Source organism: Microcaecilia unicolor, chromosome 3, assembly GCF_901765095.1.
Source record: "Microcaecilia unicolor chromosome 3, aMicUni1.1, whole genome shotgun sequence".
Lineage (NCBI taxonomy): Eukaryota > Metazoa > Chordata > Amphibia > Gymnophiona > Siphonopidae > Microcaecilia > Microcaecilia unicolor.
The window spans coordinates 354966061-354983843 of record NC_044033.1 but is presented as its reverse complement, the minus strand read 5'-3'; the positions used below and the strand labels follow the sequence as shown (position 1 = coordinate 354983843).

The 17783-nt window shown below is 47.7% G+C and overlaps 1 protein-coding gene across 1 annotated transcript in view; it reads left to right on the top strand.

Annotated features, from left to right (window-relative positions):
• The window catches only part of IL22RA2 (interleukin 22 receptor subunit alpha 2), a 47956-nt gene extending 30680 nt beyond the window's left edge, over positions 1–17276 (top strand). The window contains exons 4-6 of the mRNA XM_030195108.1: positions 8232–8392; positions 9972–10119; positions 17155–17276. Of these exons, the coding sequence (XP_030050968.1) occupies positions 8232–8392; positions 9972–10119; positions 17155–17276 (431 nt within the window). The remainder of the gene's footprint in view (positions 1–8231; positions 8393–9971; positions 10120–17154) is intronic.
• Positions 17277–17783: the final 507 nt, after the last annotated feature.

Sequence of the window (17783 nt, the reverse complement as noted above, 5' to 3'; positions counted from 1 at the left end):
GGGAAGCACAATCTCCCTTTGGTAAAACCATCTTGCTAGGCCAAACTATTCATTTCCAAAGTACTGCAAGGTTGCTGCTATACATCACAGCAACCATTTTGAAGCTGCAGCTGCGCCAGGCCTGAGCGAGTGATTGCGCCTACCCATTTCCTACTAGATCACCAATGATTGGGTAGGTTCTGGGGGAGTGGGAGGGAGGAAGGGGGATCCTGGAGAGGGGGTCTTGATGTTCCTGGGATGGGAGTGAGAGAGAGGAAATTCTAGGAGGGACTGGAAAGAAGGGGTTCAGGATATTTTCAAGGGTGAGAGGGGGGTTGGAATCATGGGATGGGGGCAGTCAAGAGCTGACTAGAAATCCTTATGCTAGTCCCATCCAATACTTAGTCAGGACCTGCATAACAGTATAAGTGTCTTATTTGGGTCCCAGATGAATATCAGCTAGGACCCCACATAAGTTCTGGCGGCTTGCACTTTACGAATTGGCCCCAGATACTCAATGCTAGTGTTCGAACATTGCCCGACATTGATTATCTGGGACTAATTCTGCCCAGGTGGTCAGCATGCTAAAAACAAAAGCTGACTGCCATAGGCTGAATATCAGCTGGCTTGTTTTTACCTTTTAAAATGCTATTGCAGAGCTGGCAGAAGCACAATACATTGATGGGAATGAAGGAACAAGTGTTGTTCCTTCATTCCCACCAGTGTATTGTTTTTGCCATTGTGTAAAAGAATTAATCCCGTGGTGGGGGCTTGTTGGAAATAGCCTAACGCTGTGGGGGGGGGGGGGGGGTCTGGGACTGGAAATGGAAATGGACTGATACTGGGTGGGGCTATGATTGGAGGGAGCTGATTCTGGAAGGGCTGGGACATTTTTTGGGATGGGGCTGCTCCTGTTGTACATGCTGAAAACTTAGGTCACATTCTTAATTTCAAACGTGATGTTGAGAAATTTCAGGTGAATGAAAGTATGGTTTTGTGAAGGAATTCAATAACACCTTCTAAAGTGTGCTTTTTTTAATTTGGAAAAATGTGTGTTTTGTATACACGGTGGCATGGGACGAGGACATACCTTTTATTAGAATATGTGATAATTTGTGTGGTATTTAACTTAAAACTTTAATTTCTCGTTCATTTCAATGGGAATTTTTACTTTCAAAATGGAGACCAGAATTGCAAAACAGTACTGTTTGCATTTAAAAGTTTTGGAATGTGTTTAAATACATCTGATTGGTGCTGGTTATACTCTGATATCATCTGAGTCACTCACCCTGGAAATGACTTAGGTGATAGTTGCTCAGAAGAGCTGCAATCATGAATGAATGTGGACATGAAGGTTGGTGCTCTGTGTGAGGGTACAGAAGTTCCCCTAAAAGTGCAGTTGTATGTTAGCCATTCAGTCACTGTGGTGAGTGAGTGAGTGAGTGAGTGACTAGCCTGACTGGATTGAAGCTGATTTTGGGACGTATTTTTTCCTTTCAAATTGTGAAGGTGCTGGATCTAGTGAGTTTAAATCTGTCTGTGATATTCATGAGAAAAACCAACAGCTTACTGAGGTGCCCATGCACAAAAGTCCCTGGAACAACTGCTTGCTATTTCCACCTCAGTAAAAGTTCAAAAGAAGTCGCATGCAAATGAGCTGCACAGACTTTTAGTGAACAGCTTGAGCCAGCACATGCCCAGGGCAGCCAGTTACTAACCGTGGCTGCTATGTGCATGCCCAGAATAGCTCCACAGAACGCTTTCAGTGTTTCACTACACACAGCATTCATACATGTGCCTATGTGAAAGATGCATGTAACTTTTTTTCAAAACTTGGTCTCTTCGGCATTGGGGAAGGGGATGAAGCAATTTTATCAGATCTGGGAGGGAGGGAGAGATGCTGGATTTTAGGTGAGGAGAAGCAAGAGAGAAATATATTGGACCCATTGTTGGGTGGGGGAGGAGAAGGGAGAAATATGTTAGACCCATTGGGGGGAGGGAGGTGGATATTTGCTGGACTAAGTGGGGGGGGGGGAGGACTGATAGAAGGAGATGTGCTAAACCTGGGGAGAACTAGAGAGAAATAGACTTGTGCTGGGCTTGGAGGAGGGGGCTGGAGGGAGATGGGCATGTGCTGGACTGGAGAAGGAGAAGGGACGGGAGGGAGATGGACTTGTGCTGGACCAGAGGAGGGGGTATGTTGGAGGGAGATGGAGATGTGCTGGGCCAGGAGGGAGTTGGGGGGACATGGAGATGTGCTTAATGGGTGGGGGAGGGGTGGTAGGACCTACCAGAAAGTGGAGCACAAGAGGGGAGAGAGAGACCAGACTGGGGGAGAGAAGAGACAGAGACTGGATCAAGGGAGGGTGGGGAGTGGGACAGGAGAGGTGCTGGACCCACAGACGGACAGAAGGATTTATGCCAGACCATGAGGGGGGCAGGTGATAAGAGAGAGAGAGAGAAATGCTGGACCTGTAGAGTATGAGAGGAAGGGAACAGAGAGGGGACGGACAGGGCATACACAAGAGATGCTGGGATAAGAGTAAGGGACACAGGGCAATGCTGGAAAAGGGGTGGATAGGGACGCTAAGAAGGCAGATGCTGAACAGGAACACAGAGGAGAGATGCTGGAGAAGACAGTTGAGATGCAGAGAGAAGATGGATGGCAGACATGGAGAGAGAAGAAATGTGAAATGGAGAGGAGATCCAGGAAAAGCAGAAGACACACAGACCGAATCAAATGTAAAAATAAAATGCCCAGACTACAAAAGTTAGAAAAAAAATTATTTTTGAATTTATCATGCAGAACATTTCAGCTTTGGAAAATATGCATCTCTGATATTTTGTATTGCCATTTCTGTTTCTCTAGTATTGCTATATATGCAGAGTCTGACTCCTTGTGTTTTCCAGTTCAGATTTTTGCCTTTGTATCTCTATTACTGGTCTGTGATTCCTTGTTTCATATTTGTTGATAGTCTATCTGTGCTTCACATGTGTGAGCAAGGTGTGTTATTCTGCTTGGCTAGCATGTAGTTTTTGTGTAGAGAACTATAGCAGTCCCGTCTGTTCTTTTTTCTCCATGGATAGTTTATTGGGGTTTTAGGGTTTTGTGTAATATTTACAGTGCTGCCTTTTCACTGATAAGGTTGTTTCTCTTTGCGTCCTGGGAGTTAGTGCTGTTATAGTACAGTAAGGCTCTGAGGGGCCCTTTTACTAAGCTGCATAGGAGCCTACGTGTGCCCAACGCGCACCAATTTAAAGTTGTAATTTCATTTTTTACGTGTGACCGCTACACGCACCAGAAACTATATTTTATTTTCTGGCGTGTGCTGAAAATCAGATAGTAACTCTGACTTGATGTGCGTAGGCAATTACCGCACGGTTAACATGAGAGACCTTACCGCTGGGTCAATGGCTAGCGGTAAGGTCTCAGACCCAAAATGGCCGTGTGTCAATTTTTATTTTGCTGCACGTCCATTTTCAGCAAAAACTTTAAAAAGAACTTTTTTACAGGTGCACTGAAAAATGGATCTGCATGCGTCCATAACACGTGCCTACACTGCTGCAGCCCATTTTTCAGCGTGCCTTTGTAAAAGGACCCCTGAGTGTGTTTCTGTACAAATATGTGCTTAGTGTTTTGCAGTGAAGGGATTGTGTGTTGGCCTTACTGAGGTGACTTCAAAACTTTAATTTTAGTTTGTCATAACATCAGACAGGGTTTGTGAAATAATCATCAAATGTACATACGTGTCAATTTTTACAATAATGGGGGAATTTTAAAGTACTTTGCCCACATACCTGGATCTGTTCTTAGTTAATAAAGGGGTCCTTTTACAAAGGCGTTCTGAAAAATGGCTTGTGGTAGTGTAGGCGCGGGTTTTGGGCACGCACAGAATCATTTTTCAGCACACCTGTAAAAAAGCCCCCCCTTCCACCCCCCCCCCCCCCGAAAATGGACGTGCGTCAAAATCAAAATTGCCGCACATCTATTTTGGGTCTGAGACTTTACCGCAAGCCATAGATCTAGTGGTAAAGAATTTGGGAGGTAATGGTCTATGTGCATCAGATGCCACTTGGTGCGTGTCCGCTACGTGCGTCTGAAATAAATAAATTTTCAGACGCGTGTAGCGGACCCGTGCCAAAATTCAAATTACCGCAAGGGCCATTATATAACTGGGTGGTAACTCCAATTTGGCACACATTGGGTGCGCATAGGCGCCTACGCAGCTTAGTAAAAGGGGCCCTAATATTTTCTTTAGATTCTCTTCTATGTTATGAGAATTGGAACTAATAATTATAGTGGACTTGAACTGGTTATTTTCATTTTTCAGCGCACCTGTAAAAAGGGCCTTTTAAAAAATGTTGCTGAAAATGGACGTGCGGCAAAATGAAAATTGCCGCGTGTCCATTTTGGGTCTGAGACCTTACCGCCAGCCATAGACCTAGCGGTAAAGAATTTGGGCGGTAATGACCTACGCGCATCAGAAGCCACTTGGTGCACATCCAGTACACACACCAGAAAATGTCAGACGCGCGTAGTGGATGCACACCAAGAATGAAATTACCACAAGAGCCACATGATAGTTGTGCGGGAACTCCATATTGGCACACGTTGGGCGCACATGGATGCTTACGCGGCTTAGTAAAAGGGGCTCTTTGTGAGCACCTCAATTTAGGTGCCCCAGTGCCATACAGTGAAAGCCTATTTTGCTGTAACTTGCCTTGGAATGAATGGTGGGTCATGCCCTTAAGTCATTATTCTATAAAGGTTATACTCCTAAATTTATGCTCCTAAATTAGGACCATAATATATTTTGGAGCATAAGTTTAGGAGCATAAATTTAGGAGCATAACCTTTATAGAATAAGGTCCTTAATGTGTGATAAATAAAATAAATAAAAATAAATTATTCTATAAAATAGTCTACCCAAAAGCTCTTACACTAAGCTGTATCTTCTCTGAGTCAAGAGTAATTCTGTGCATGTATGTGCCAGTAGAAACTGGTGCATATGCTTGTATGTTAGAAAATATGAGGCAATTTTATAAGTGAGTGCCTCCATGCTGTGTGGTGAGACCCTATTCTTTAAAGGCATCTGGGCACCTAGATTCCCTTATAAAATACTAGCATAACCCAGTATCCGTGCACCCACAACTACATCGGCCATAGACCTGGAGTAACTGTAGTCACATAAATGCAGCAGAGGCATGCTATTCTGTAAGTTGCATGTGTAAGTGGGAGCTCCATCCATGTCCCACCTATGCTTCACCTATGTACTCCTCTTAAATGCACTTAGACACATTGCTGGCACTTACACACGTAAGTACTAGTAAGTGCTAATTTTCAGACAATGCTCCAGAGTTTTGTTCTACCACATTTTGATTACTGCAATGCTTTACGGACTGGCCTGTTGACAACTGCTTTGAAATCTTTCCGAGATACTCAGAACTCTGCAGCTCATCTAATCACCTATACCTCAAGATTCCATCGCAGTTCTCCAGTCTTGGCTTCCCTTCATTGGTTACCAATGGACAAGAGGATCCATTTTAAGATTTTTGCCCTTAATTTTTAAGATTCTAAAAAAATGAAGTGCCTTCAGAGTTATCAACAACTCTGAAAGTGCATAAACCTGTCACGACTCTGAGATCTGCTGATAAAATATTACTAGAAACACCCAGCCTTCGTGTGGTTAACCTACTTGATTTGAGATCCTCTACATTTCAAGTTATGGGTCCTACTCTATGGAATTTACTACCAGTTGATCTTCAGAAATTGATTCATGTTTGGGATTTAACCAGTTTATTTATTGAATCTATGCTTTGAGTATTTAACTGTTGCCTATCAGGCTCATTTTCAAAAGAGAAGGACGCCCATCTTCCGACATAAATCGGGAGATGGGCGTCCTTCTCTCAAGGTCACCCAAATCGGCATAATCGAAAACCGATTTTGGACATCCTCAACTGCTTTCCATTGCGGGGACGACCAAACTACATGGGGCCGTGTCAGCACCGTACCGAAGGCGGGACTGGGGCGTGATTTAGAGATGGGCATCCTCTGCCGATAATGGAAAAAAGAAGGGCGTTCCTCACGAGCACGACTTGGTCCATTTTTTTTCACGACCAAGCCTCGAAAAGGTGCCCGAACTGACCAGATGACCACTGGAGGGAATCGGGGATGGCATCCCCTTATTCCCCCAGTGGTCACCAACCCCCTCCCACCCAAAAAAAATTAAAAACCATGTTTTCCAGCCTCTATGCCAGCCTCAAATGTCATACCAAGCTCCATCACAGCAGTATGCAGGTCCCTGGAGCAGTTTTTATTGGGTGCAGTGCACTTCAGGCAGGCGGACCCAGGCCCATCCCCCCTACCTCTTACACTGTAACTCCCCCAAAACCCACTGTACCCACATGTAGGTGCCCCCTTCACCTCTTAGGGCTAAGTAGTGGTGTACAGTTGTGGGGAGTGGGTTTTGGGGGGGGGGGGTTGGGGGGCTCAGCACCCAAAGTAAGGGAGCTATGCAGCTGGGAGCAATTTGTGAAGTCCACTGCAGTGCCCCTAGGGTGCCCAGTTGGTGTCCTGGCATGTGAGGGGGACCAGTGCATTACAAATACTGGCTCCTCCCACAACCAAATAGCTTGGATTTGGTCGTTTTTGAGATGGGCGTCCTCGGTTTCCATTATCACCGAAAACCAGGGATGACTATCTCAAAAACGACCTAAGGATGACCATCTCTAAGGTTGACCTAAATTTCATGATTTGGGCGTCCATGACTGTATTATCGAAACGAAAGATGGACGCCCATCTTTTTTCGATAATACGGGTTGCCCCGCCCCAAGGATGTCCTCATGGCAACTTGGGCGCCCCGTTCGATTATGCCCCTCCGTGTGTTTTTCAATGCATTGTGCATCCTGGCTTAATTTCAATAAAATGCTCCTTTAAATTAAAAAAAAAAAAAAAGGAAAATTGATACATTTCTCTTTTAGAAAGCAGCTTAAAGCATATTTATTTCAGAAGGCATTGGGGTAAATTCTATAAATGGTGCATTAAAAATCGGCACCGAAAAACCATATGGTTAGCGTGATTCTATAAATTACGCCTCAAGTTAGGTGTAGTTTATAGAATATGCCTACATGCTATTCTTCAATTAAAATTTAGGTGCACCCATTTAGGCCACCTAAAGCCAGGCCTAAATACCTGTACCTAAGTTAGGCACAGATCGGGTATATTCCATAATAGTGTGCATAGATTTTTAAAACGTATACAAGCCGTCCATTCCATGCTCACGGCCACATCATCTTTTCGACTGTGCACTGTGTTGTAGAATACTCCTAGATGGTTGTAAGTGTAAATTCTAATTAAAGCCAATTAGTATCCCAATAAGTGCCGCATTACCGCCGCACTAGAAAAAAAATTTCAGATTGTCGGAAATGGCACGCGCTCGACCCAGAAGTACCGCCAGCAGATTTAGCGTGCAGTAAGCCCACGTTGGGATTACTGCCGCTTTGTAAAAGACCCCCTGAGTGAAGGCACGGACTGGTTCTTAATTATTTGTAATGTAATTTGGAGTCTATTTTGTGCTATTTGTTAGTTTTGTTTTAGTTTGATATTTTGATATATTTAAGCATTTTAATTAGATGGTAGATATTTTTTTTACTGTGATTATGATATTGAAACTGTAATCTACTAGGAACTGTGGACTACGCAGAATATGAAATTCTGTACATTGCACTCACAAAGTATGCTTAAGTGTGGGCTTCCCATTATTGAATTGCCCTTCACAGGTCTAATAAATAAATTACTTGACCTGTTATCAAATGACTTTCTTAGTGTTCTTTACCCTTCTTTTGATGCCATGGAGGCTTTTTGCTTCTCTTGCCAATGCCTGCCAGCGAGTTTCATTAGAAATGGATGGAAAACTTTACTGTCAGAGCAAGATCACTTCATGCATCAACGCTAGCTGAACCAAATTAATGAAACAATGAGTTTCAGGATCCAAAAGTGAACCTGTGTGCAGCCCTAACTTGCATTGAGAAATTGTTTTTCAATGAAAAAATTACCTGGAGGAAGAACAACATAGGAAAAAAAGTCCGTTGCATAGTAGAATATTAAAGAGATACTGGATAATTAAATAATCAAAAATGTGACTTTTAAATATAGATAATTGATATGAATATATTAAGCTAAAATTTGTTGTCTTGAAAAAACAGTTATCTTTATAAAAACTATTTTGTGTTGTTTTTGTTCCTGTCGATAGAAAACAATGATCCTCCAACATTGGAACTAACTCCCCAGCTACATGGCATCTCTGTCCACATTATTCCTTCAGTAGCTACACAGCAAGATATGTATGGGATGGCTTCCAAAGCTTCAAGAAAGAAACTAAAATATATCATAACTCTTTCTAGCACAACTGAGGTAGGTTTCTAACTCTTCTATTTCATTTGTTGGTTAGTGAAACCACACAAAATAAATACTAAGAAAACGTATACTGGCCGATATTTTAAACCATTTAACCAGCCAGAAACGGTTCCTGGCCGATTAAATGGCACTTAACTGGCTATCCGGCAATATTCAGTGGGAGATAGCCAGCCATCTCCTGCTGAATATTGCCAGTTATTGCTTAGCGAATAGCGAATAGCGTGATTTAATTGGCTAACCACTGATATTCAGTACATCACCAGCTAATCCCCCTGTTTACGAAGCCACTTTGAATGGGCTGTGTCAGCATTGCTCTGCGGCTTTGTAAACAGAGGGGAAGGTTTGGTGGACAAATTAGGCTGCCAAAATAGCTAGAATATCTTTGGCTGGTCTAAACTTAATTGACTAGCGCTCAATACCGGCTTGACCGGTTAAATTTTAAATGGCTAAAATCACTTGGATATTCAATGCCGTTCGGCATTTATATATTGAGGGACAAACACACAAAGTGGAGGAACATTCAGTCCCTATGTATGCCAGCAAGAAAGAGTCCAAGGAGTAGGGTAAAAAGGCTCTTCCAAAAGACCAAGGGAGATGTCAGTTCAGCAAGTTGATCTTTATTGAAACAACTCAAAAGACTCAACACAGCTGCTGTGTTTCAGCTTCAAAACGCCTACCTCAGGAGTCTACAGAAACATATATAATACTTGTATAAACATATAAATCACGAAGTACAAAAAACATTCATAACATAAAATGATAAATGATAAGAAAAATGAAGTATAATACAACACAATACGCAATAAAACATTTTAATAGAAAGCACTGGGTGTACGCAAGGATGGAACATATAGATGGATAAGACAGAGTAACAGGAGTAAGAAAATAAGGGGATTAATTTAAAGAAAGTTGCACATGGGATCAGAAAGGTGCTTGAATATTATCTTAGCTAGGGTAGCCCCTGAGAGAAGGACGCCCATCTCCCGATTTGTGTCGGAAGATGGGCGCCCTTCTCTTTCGAAAATTCACCTGAAAGAGGAATACCAGTTGTGGGAAAAGAGATGTTATGTTGGTGGGATGGAAACTAGATAGGAGTAGTGCTGAGGAGCTATTTATTTGAACTGCTATTGTAAAGACTATAAATATTTTCCTATCTTCCAGGAAAATACTATATCAGACTGAGTTTCCCTTAAGGTCAGCAGTACAGTTGGAGTTTCATTGTGCATCACTGTGTGTTCTTGACTTATTTCTGATCTACCCTTCATGAAGGAAGGATGTATATGGAACCTGAGTGGACATGAGCATGTAGTGGTATAAGTCCTTGAGAAGAATTTCCCCATCGCCCCCATCTCCACTGCCCCTCTCCTTTCCTCTTGCATCCTTGGGACCCAAAAATTACCAACAACTGTTATGTATGCTCTGAATCCACCTCAAACCACAAGGGGGGGGGAGAGGGGCTTGCCAGGACCCACCTTACACAGAGAATACGTTATAATAAGTGAAAAAGATAGGTACAATATTATAATTGAGAAAAAGTAAGCAATAACAATCCAACTCAGTTCTTTGCCTTTTGCAGTCACAGAAGACATATGTGGCAAATGAGAATGTATGGAACATATCCAATTTAACTCCTGGTGAAAGATATTGCATTTCTGTTAAAACAAAACTTGAACACATCGATAAAATAAGTCAGCCAAGTAAGGAACAATGCATTAAACTACAAGGTAAGCTTTTTCAACTAAATTATATTCTCCGAGGACAAGCAGGCTGCTTGTTCTCACTGATGGGTGACGTCCACGGCAGCCCCTCCAATCGGAAACTTCACTAGCAAAGTCCTTTGCTAGCCCTCGCGCGCCCGCGCGCACCGCGCATGCGCGGCCGTCTTCCCGCCCGAAACCGGCTCGAGCCGGCCAGTCCAGTCTTCTTTTGTCCGCACTCGGTACGGTCGTGTTTCGCCGTGTCGGGCCCCGGAAAGTTGACCTCGCGCGTGTTTTTTCTTCGGAAAAGCTTTTCTAAAGTCGGGAAGTGCTCCGGAAACCCTCCACCGGGTTTCGTGTCAATCCTCCCCGTACTTCCAGCTTTTTGCCCCGGTAAGTTTTCTTTCGTCGTCGGGGTAGGCCTCTTTTTGGCCTCGGTCGAGATTTTTCTCCCTCTAAATTTTGGTGCTTCAATTTTCGCCATTTCGGCTTTTGATTTCGCCGGCGTGATTTTTCCGCCCATGACATCGAAGCCTTCCAGCGGCTTCAAGAAGTGCACCCAGTGCGCCCGGGTTATCTCGCTCACTGATCGACACTCGTCGTGTCTTCAGTGTCTGGGGGCCGAGCACCGCCCTCAGAACTGCAGTCTGTGTTCCCTGCTTCAAAGGCGGACTCAGGTAGCGAGACTAGCCCAGTGGAACGTGTTGTTCTCGGGCTCTTCGTCGGCATCGGCACCGGGATCTTCGAGTGCATCGACGTCGTCAGCGTCCAGACCATCTTCCTCGGCCGCCCTTGCATCGAGCGCATCGAGGCATCGGGCCTCTGCATCGGCGCCGAGACATCGGATAGCTGCATCGACGTCGGTGGTACCAGGACCTCGTCTGCTGATGTCGTCGGACGGTGGTGCATCGGGTGGAGTGCAGGTGAGGGCTGTCCATTCCCCTGCTGGTGGCGGTGAGCCCTCGGGTGGGTCTCCTCCTACCCTGAGGGCTCCTGCGGTACAGCCCCCCCGAGATCGACCCTCTTCGGTCTCGGCCCCGAGGAAGCGACGGGTGGATTCGACGTCCTCCTCGTCGGTGCCGGGGAGCTCCGGTGACATGCTTCGGAAGAAGTCGAAGAAGCATCGACACCGGTCCCCTCCCCGCGTCGGCACCGAGAGCTCTGGGTCGCCGAGGGAGTCGGCACCCAGCAGGCATCGGCACCGAGAGGACCGCTCACCCTCTGTTCAGGAGGTGTCGATGCGCTCCGCTCTGGACAGCCCGGAACAGCCTCCACGCCCGGAACAGGTACTGACATCGACGCCTGCATCGACCTCCACGCCTTTCTCTGCAGCCGCTCTGAACGAGAGCCTCCGGGCCGTTCTCCCAGAGATTCTGGGGGAGCTGTTGCGCCCTACCCCTCCGGTACCGTCGAGCGTGGCGCCGGCTGGCCCATCGCCCGGGGTGAGGTCCCCGACGTCGGTACCGCGTGCGGTGCCGACTGCGGCCACCTCCCAGGAGGGCTCCCCGACTACGTCGGCGGAGGGAGCTTCGCCGATGCGGGCGAGGGAGTCTACCTCTCGACGCCCCCATCGTGGACGTGGCTCCACGGAGTCGAGCCGGGCCCGGTTGCAGACGCAGGTCCGTGAACTTGTGTCTGACACCGAGGGTGAGGCCTCGTGGGAGGAAGAGGAAGACCCCAGATATTTCTCTGACGAGGAGTCTGAGGGTCTACCTTCTGATCCCACTCCCTCTCCTGAAAGGCAGCTTTCTCCTCCCGAGAGTCTGTCTTTTGCTTCCTTTGTCCGGGAGATGTCTACGGCCATCCCCTTCCCGGTGGTTGTGGAGGACGAGCCCAGGGCTGAAATGTTTGAGCTCCTGGACTATCCTTCTCCACCTAAGGAAGCGTCCACTGTTCCCCTGCACCATGTCCTCAAAAAGACATTGCTGGCGAACTGGACCAAGCCTTTAACTAATCCCCACATCCCCAAGAAGATCGAGTCCCAGTACCGGATCCATGGGGACCCAGAGCTGATGCGCACCCAGTTGCCTCACGACTCTGGAGTTGTGGATCTGGCCCTAAAGAAGGCTAAGAGTTCTAGAGAGCATGCTTCGGCGCCCCCGGGCAAAGACTCTAGAACCTTAGACTCCTTTGGGAGGAAGGCCTACCATTCCTCTATGCTCGTGTCCAAGATCCAGTCTTACCAGCTCTACACGAGCATCCACATGCGGAACAATGTGCGGCAGTTGGCGGGCTTGGTTGATGCTCTTCCCCCTGAGCAAGCCAAGCCTTTTCAGGAGGTGGTCAGGCAGCTGAAGGCGTGCAGAAAATTCCTGGCCAGAGGAGTTTATGACACTTTTGATGTTGCGTCCAGGGCCGCTGCTCAAGGTGTGGTGATGCGCAGACTCTCATGGCTGCGTGCCGCCGACCTGGAGAATAGAATCCAGCAGCGGATTGCGGACTCGCCTTGCCGTGCGGATAACATTTTTGGCGAAAAAGTCGAACAGGTGGTAGAGTCTCTCCACCAGCGGGACACCGCATTCGACAAATTCGCCCGCCGGCAGCCTTCAGCCTCTACCTCTACAGGTAGACGATTTTTCGGGGGAAGGAAGACTGTTCCCTACACTTCTGGCAAGCGTAGGTACAATCCTCCTTCCCGACAGCCTGCGGCCCGGGCTAAGCCCCAGCGCGCTCGCTCTCGTCAGCAGCGTGCGCCTCAGCAAGGCCCCGCGGCTCCCCAGCAAAAGCAAGGGGCGAGCTTTTGACTGGCTCCAGCAGAGCATAGCCGACATCCAAGTGTCAGTGCCGGGCGACCTGCCAGTCGGGGGGAGGTTGAAAGCTTTTCACCAAAGGTGGCCTCTCATAACCTCCGATCAGTGGGTTCTCCAAATAGTCCGGCAAGGATACACCCTCAATTTGGCCTCAAAACCTCCAAATTGTCCACCGGGAGCTCAGTCTTACAGCTTCCAGCACAAGCAGGTACTTGCAGAGGAACTCTCCGCCCTTCTCAGCGCCAATGCGGTCGAGCCCGTGCCATCCGGGCAAGAAGGGCTGGGATTCTATTCCAGGTACTTCCTTGTGGAAAAGAAAACAGGGGGGATGCGTCCCATCCTAGACCTAAGGGCCCTGAACAAGTATCTCGTAAAAGAAAAGTTCAGGATGCTTTCCCTGGGCACCCTTCTCCCCATGATTCAGCAAAACGATTGGCTATGCTCTCTGGACTTGAAGGATGCCTATACACACATCCCGATACTGCCAGCTCACAGACAGTATCTGCGATTTCAGCTGGGCACACGCCACTTCCAGTACTGTGTGCCACCCTTTGGGCTCGCCTCTGCACCCAGGGTGTTCACAAAGTGCCTAGCTGTGGTAGCAGCGGCGCTTCGCAGGCTGGAGGTGCACGTGTTCCCATATCTCGACGATTGGCTGGTGAAGAACACATCCGAGGCAGGAGCCCTGCAGTCCATGCAGATGACTATTCGCCTCCTGGAGCTACTGGGGTTTGTGATAAATTACCCAAAGTCCCATCTTCTCCCAGTGCAGAAACTCGAATTCATCGGAGCCCTGCTGGATTCTCGGACGGCTCGCGCCTATCTCCCAGAGACGAGAGCCAACAACTTGTTGTCCCTCGTCTCGCGGGTGCGAGCGTCCCAGCAGATCACAGCTCGGCAGATGTTGAGATTGCTGGGCCATATGGCCTCCACAGTTCATGTGACTCCCATGGCCCGCCTTCACATGAGATCTGCTCAATGGACCCTAGCCTCCCAGTGGTATCAGGCCGCTGGGGGTCTAGAGGACGTGATCCACCTGTCCACGAGTTTTCTCGAATCCCTGTTTTGGTGGACGATTTGCTCCAATTTGACTCTGGGACGTCCCTTCCAAATTCCTCAGCCACAAAAAGTGCTGACCACGGATGCGTCTCTCCTGGGATGGGGAGCTCATGTCGATGGGCTTCACACCCAAGGAAGTTGGTCCCTCCAAGAACGCGATCTACAGATCAATCTTCTGGAGTTGCGAGCGATCTGGAACGCTCTGAAGGCTTTCAGAGATCGGCTGTCCCACCAAATTATCCAAATTCAGACAGACAACCAGGTTGCCATGTACTATGTCAACAAGCAGGGGGGCACCGGATCTCGCCCCCTGTGTCAGGAAGCCGTCAGCATGTGGCTCTGGGCTCGCCGTCAGGGCATGGTGCTCCAAGCCACATATCTGGCAGGCGTAAACAACAGTCTGGCCGACAGGTTGAGCAGGATTATGCAACCTCACGAGTGGTCGCTCAATTCCCGTGTGGTGCGACAGATCTTCCAGGCGTGGGGCACCCCCCTGGTGGATCTCTTCGCATCTCAAGTGAACCACAAGGTCCCTCAGTTCTGTTCCAGGCTTCAGGCCCACGGCAGACTGGCGTCGGATGCCTTCCTCCTGGATTGGGGGGAAGGTCTGCTGTATGCTTATCCTCCCATACCTCTGGTGGGGAAGACTTTGTTGAAACTCAAGCAAGACCGAGGCACCATGATTCTGATTGCTCCCTTTTGGCCGCGTCAGATCTGGTTCCCTCTTCTTCTGGAGTTATCCTCCGAAGAACCGTGGAGATTGGAGTGTTTTCCGACCCTCATCACGCAGGACGACGGGGCTCTTCTGCATCCCAACCTCCAGTCCCTGGCTCTCACGGCCTGGATGTTGAGGGCGTAGACTTTGCCTCTTTGGGTCTGCCAGAGGGTGTCTCCCGCATCTTGCTTGCTTCCAGGAAAGACTCCACTAAGAGAAGTTACTTCTTTCATTGGAGGAGGTTTGCCGTCTGGTGTGACAGCAAGGCCCTAGATCCTCGCTCTTGTCCTACACAGACCCTGCTTGAATACCTTCTGCACTTGTCTGAGTCTGGTCTCAAGACCAACTCCGTAAGGGTTCACCTTAGTGCAATCAGTGCATACCATTACCAAGTGGAAGGTAAGCCGATCTCAGGACAGCCTTTAGTTGTTCGCTTCATGAGAGGTTTGCTTTTGTCAAAGCCCCCTGTCAAGCCTCCTACAGTGTCATGGGATCTCAATGTCGTTCTCACCCAGCTGATGAAACCTCCTTTTGAGCCACTGAATTCCTGCCATCCGAAGTACTTGACCTGGAAGGTCATTTTCTTGGTGGCAGTTACTTCGGCTCGTAGAGTCAGTGAGCTTCAGGCCCTGGTAGCCCAGGCCCCTTACACCAAATTTCATCACAACAGAGTAGTCCTCCGCACTCACCCTAAGTTTCTGCCAAAGGTCGTGTCGGAGTTCCATCTAAACCAGTCAATTGTCTTGCCAACATTCTTTCCCCGTCCTCATTCCTGCCCTGCTGAACGTCAGCTGCACACATTGGACTGCAAGAGAGCATTGGCCTTCTACCTGGAGCGGACACAGCCCACCAGACAGTCCGCCCAATTGTTTGTTTCTTTTGACCCCAATAGGAGGGGAGTGGCTGTAGGGAAACGCACCATATCCAATTGGCTAGCAGATTGCATTTCCTTCACTTACGCCCAGGCGGGGCTGGCTCTTGAGGGTCATGTCACGGCTCATAATGTTAGAGCCATGGCTGCGTCGGTAGCCCACTTGAAGTCAGCCTCCATTGAAGAAATTTGCAAAGCTGCGACGTGGTCATCTGTCCACACATTCACATCTCATTACTGCCTGCAGCAGGATACCCGACGCGACAGTCGGTTCGGGCAGTCAGTTCTTCAGAACCTGTTTGGGCTTTAGGATCCAACTCCACCCCCCGAGGGCCCTGTTTGTTCTGTTCCAGGCTGCACTCTCAGTTAGTTGGTAAATTTTTTAGGTCAATCTCAGTTATGTCCTCGCCGTTGCGAGGCCCAATTGACCATGGTTGTTGTTTTGAGTGAGCCTGGGGGCTAGGGATACCCCATCAGTGAGAACAAGCAGCCTGCTTGTCCTCGGAGAAAGCGAATGCTACATACCTGTAGAAGGTATTCTCCGAGGACAGCAGGCTGATTGTTCTCACAAACCCGCCCGCCTCCCCTTTGGAGTTGTGTCTTCCCTTGAAGTGTATTGTCTTGCTACATACTGGACTGGCCGGCTCGAGCCGGTTTCGGGCGGGAAGACGGCCGCGCATGCGCGGTGCGCGCGGGCGCGCGAGGGCTAGCAAAGGACTTTGCTAGTGAAGTTTCCGATTGGAGGGGCTGCCGTGGACGTCACCCATCAGTGAGAACAATCAGCCTGCTGTCCTCGGAGAATACCTTCTACAGGTATGTAGCATTCGCTTTATACTATGAAATATAAATAGGATATGAAAGACACACTTTGAACCACCATGATGTCACATAGCTTGGCAATCATAGCCATGGACCCTGGTTTTTCATGATTCCATGGCCATGAGTAGATCCACAATATCAGCTTCTTGCACTGCAATTGTTCGATCCCTGGGGAAAATGGAAATTGACATGCATCTCTCTCCATCCTATTTAGCCCATCATCCATCCTCCTCTCTAAGCAATCCATGGGGCTAGCCCTGCCACAAGGTAGATGAGACATCCTTAGCACTGAACAGGACTTTCTAGCACAGTCCCATGCTCAGGTGCTGTTGTGTCCTGCCCAAGTTTATCATGAAGTCTGCTTCAGAGGAGGCAGGATGTGGCAGTACTTGAGCATGGCCTTTGCTCAAGGCACAATGTCACAATTAAATCAGAAGTAGGGTGTTGGTAGCAGACTCAGCAGGGGGAGGGGAATGAAATGGAAGTAAAGTGAAGGGAATGAGGGGAGATGCTAGACACAGTAGTAAGGAAGGGAAGGGGACACCTTGTGGGTGGTGTTTAGAGAAGGGATGATGAGATGCTGAACCCCCTTGAGGGAGTGGGAAAGGATGGGGAGATAGTGAGCAGAGAGGGGGTTGGGGTAAGGAAGGGAAAGGGTGATGCTAGACACAGTAGGAAGGAAAGAGTAGATACTGGAAGATAGGGGTGAAGGGCCTTGACTTCTCCCAAGGAGGTGTTCATGGCTTAAAGTTTACCTAGGGAGTCATATACTCTTGGGCTAGCACTGACAATCAGCTGTCTCACCTTTTTCTCTTCTTCTCTCCCCCTTTGCTCACCACTGTTGCTAGTCAACAGTAAGGAGGAGGAGAGCAGCAGATCCTCAAAACATGCACACTTCCCTACTGCTGCAAACCTGTGTGGTGATCTGAGCAGCTTCAGGACATCAACTCAAACAAATTTAATAATATAGGTGATAAAGGAGAGCCCTGAGGTATTCCACAGGTTGAGTGCCAACTTTGGGAAAAATGTACCTTTGAGATGTATAAAGAAAAACGTAATCTTGAATCCCATATTACACTCAATGAGGTTATTGAGTTCCTAGAGATCCAAAAAGTAAATGGTAGAGATTCCAAATTAGAAATGCTTGCAACTAAGTAGCTAAAAAAATGCAGTAAAATATAATATTCTATAATTTATGTGTGCAACAGTGCAGCTCGCCCAGATTCCACCCATATATATACCTACCTTGAAACTACGTGCCATCGCATTTCAGCGCCATTTTATAGAATATGGCATAGTGTAATTTTGGCATTTTCACACACGTGCACACATGCATGCATTTATGCCACTATTATTCTGGTCATTTACGTGAGTAGTCTTGCCACCTAAAAATAGGCACCCATTTATAGAATTACCCTCCATGTCCTCACATATACTTTTGTGCCGGTAGTCTAATGGCTATTATTTGTTACAGGTA